The sequence below is a fragment of the Micropterus dolomieu genome, linkage group LG01 (assembly GCF_021292245.1).
Source record: "Micropterus dolomieu isolate WLL.071019.BEF.003 ecotype Adirondacks linkage group LG01, ASM2129224v1, whole genome shotgun sequence".
In the NCBI taxonomy this organism is placed as follows: domain Eukaryota; kingdom Metazoa; phylum Chordata; class Actinopteri; order Centrarchiformes; family Centrarchidae; genus Micropterus; species Micropterus dolomieu.
In genome coordinates, this window is record NC_060150.1 from 5,893,951 (window position 1) to 5,896,562 (window position 2,612).

Below are 2,612 nucleotides of genomic sequence, written 5' to 3' on the forward strand. Positions count from 1 at the left end.
TGGTGATGCCAGACCTCATGCTGTCTTATAAACAGTGCACAGTACTGGTTTTTGCTGGTAAGCTAATGTGGTTATCCGTCTACTTCAACACAAACAGAAGAAGCTTGTACACTGCTTTCAAGGAATGGAAATAATGTGTTTTCATGTCACTGAGGAATATGTTCAGCAGTCCCTCTGTGGGTGGATTCTAGCTTTGGGTTGGGAAATTATTATTCATAGAAATAATATTCAAAATGGGATAAATTATAGACTTGATTAGGGGTCATTTTTCAGTGGACATGAAAATACTCCAGCACACGTTCTGCTTGGTACTATTTCAGGCTTGGATTGATAATGCACTGGAATACTGCATGCACTCTTCCTCGAACTGAGGTAACATCAAACGTACCCACAGAGCATTTCCGTAAAGCCAACCTCCCCATGCCATGTGTTGCCACATAATCGGATTTGAGCCATCAGATAAAACTAATATCACAGCCTGTAGGTACATTTGATCGATGCTGCATGTGATGATGATAATACAATGATGATAACTTTAAAGAGCCCAACTCTGTGAGCTATCGCAGTGCCTTGTCTCCACACTAAGGTATACAGTTGTGGCACTGGAGTACATGTGAATGGAGAATTACAATGATAACCAGCTCAGAAGGTTGGCTCCTATAACCACTGAACCTCTGTCGTTTCAGGCACTGCAGTGTAACTTTGCACTCTCATCTTCTTCCTCGTCCATGCAGAAGCTCGATGCACAGCCCCACCCTCTGAGCTCATCGGAGGGGAGCACAGTTGATATTCGCCCCCCAGTAGATGGGGTGGATTCAGTGGAGCTGGAGCCGGAGGAGTCACTGGACCCAGAGGCCTGCTTCACAGAGGGTGAGAGGGATGTAGCGTGATAGGCAGGGAGGAAGATAGGTAATGGGAAAGTGGGACAGAGTGAGAAAGGTGGGAGATGAAATGCTTCTACAGCACATTTGAAGACGTAGAGTAAATTGCATTAACTGCTTGTGCGTTGCATCACTGTGTTATACTCACCGCTGAGTGACAGTAAAGGCAAATGCTCAGCAGCACAGAAAGAAAAGTAGTCTGTGGGATTGTCTTGGTTTGTAATGTAACCTGACATTTAGTCTGACACACCTCCACTACAACTCTGAATCTTCAAAAACCTCTTAAGTCTTTCATGAGTGCGGAATACAGAAATGCAAGATGATGAGACTGTAACCTCAAATGAATACACAAAACCGAGATAAATACCATATTGGTTTTCTGTCGTTTTGGGTGTGACTGGCATTTTAATTACGTCATCTCTTTGCTACCTTCTTCTGCAGTGGTCGCGTGCACGTCTTTTGCTATTTTTCTGGAATTTGTTTAAGTCTGTGCTAGATTTGGATGGAAACTTGGCTGTAGAAGAGTCAAGTAATGAAAACTGATTGACGGAGAAAAGATAAAGAGGGTTGTTGAGTCATACAATTAGCTTCAGTCAACATGGACCTCATGTTCAATTCTATAGCAATTTCTTAAGCCTCTCTCCCCACATTTTCCCCATGCCTGCAGGCTGTGTGAGCAGGTTCCAGTGCTGCCAGATCAACGAAGAGGGAGGCAAGTATAAGAGCTGGTGGACACTCAGGAAAACCTGCTTTATCATAGTGGAGCACAACTGGTTTGAATCCTTCATCATATTCATGATCCTGCTCAGCAGTGGAGCACTGGTAAGTGGGTGTTTTCGTATGTATGTGCTCCCTTTGTGACCCAAAATCAATGATGATTTTGAGCAAATGTTTTGATAAACATTTCTTGTATAATTAACAGCATGTTGGGTAAGTGGTTAGCTCTGGCACATCACAGCAAAAATCGCATACAGATATATAGTGGTGCTAATTAGCAGAGTTTCAGAAGTGGGACCACACATCAACCACGTCATCGTCAGCATTTCCATAAATACCCACACGTCCTGACTCCTCTTCTTCGCTCTCGTGTCCTGCACAGCTCTCGCATTCCCCACTCGAACTCAGACCAAGCAACAGCTTGTCGAGCATGCTACGCTAATGCCTGTCCTTTCAAGATAACATCCGTCTCAAGCTAATATCGGTTAACAGCCGTCTCGAGCTAATATCCGGCTAACAGTCGTTCGAGCTCACAGTCGGCTCTAACTAACATATATACACACACATATACACACATACACACACACACACACACACACACACATATATATATATACACACACACACATACATATATATATATATATATATATGTATATGTGTGTGTGTGTGTGTATATATATATATATATATGTGTGTGTTATGGCATGCCGTTTAGGAAATAATATATATATATGAAGTTTGTCAGTCTGAATATATGGAATGGAAGTCTGAATATATTTAATGAAAGTCTGAATATATGGAATGAAAGTCTGAATATAGTGAATGAAATCTGACGTCATTGATATGAAGTGTGACACTGTTAGTGAATCAGCAAGAAAGTGTCCAACGTCCGCAATTTTGAGCAATGAAGAGATTATAAAAACACTGGCGAATGCATGTATGAGCCAAAATATTGGAAACCACATCCAGTACCGTTCTCCTGATCTAGAAATGTATTCCCTATTATCGTGG

The 2,612-nt window shown here is 42.0% G+C and overlaps 1 protein-coding gene across 1 annotated transcript in view; it reads left to right on the forward strand.

Moving 5' to 3' along the window:
- scn1lab (sodium channel, voltage-gated, type I like, alpha b) overlaps positions 1-2,612 on the forward strand; it is a 41,794-nt gene that overhangs the window by 28,608 nt on the left and 10,574 nt on the right. The window contains exons 18-19 of the mRNA XM_046053806.1: positions 687-870; positions 1,549-1,703. Coding sequence (XP_045909762.1) covers positions 687-870; positions 1,549-1,703 — 339 coding nt within the window. The remainder of the gene's footprint in view (positions 1-686; positions 871-1,548; positions 1,704-2,612) is intronic.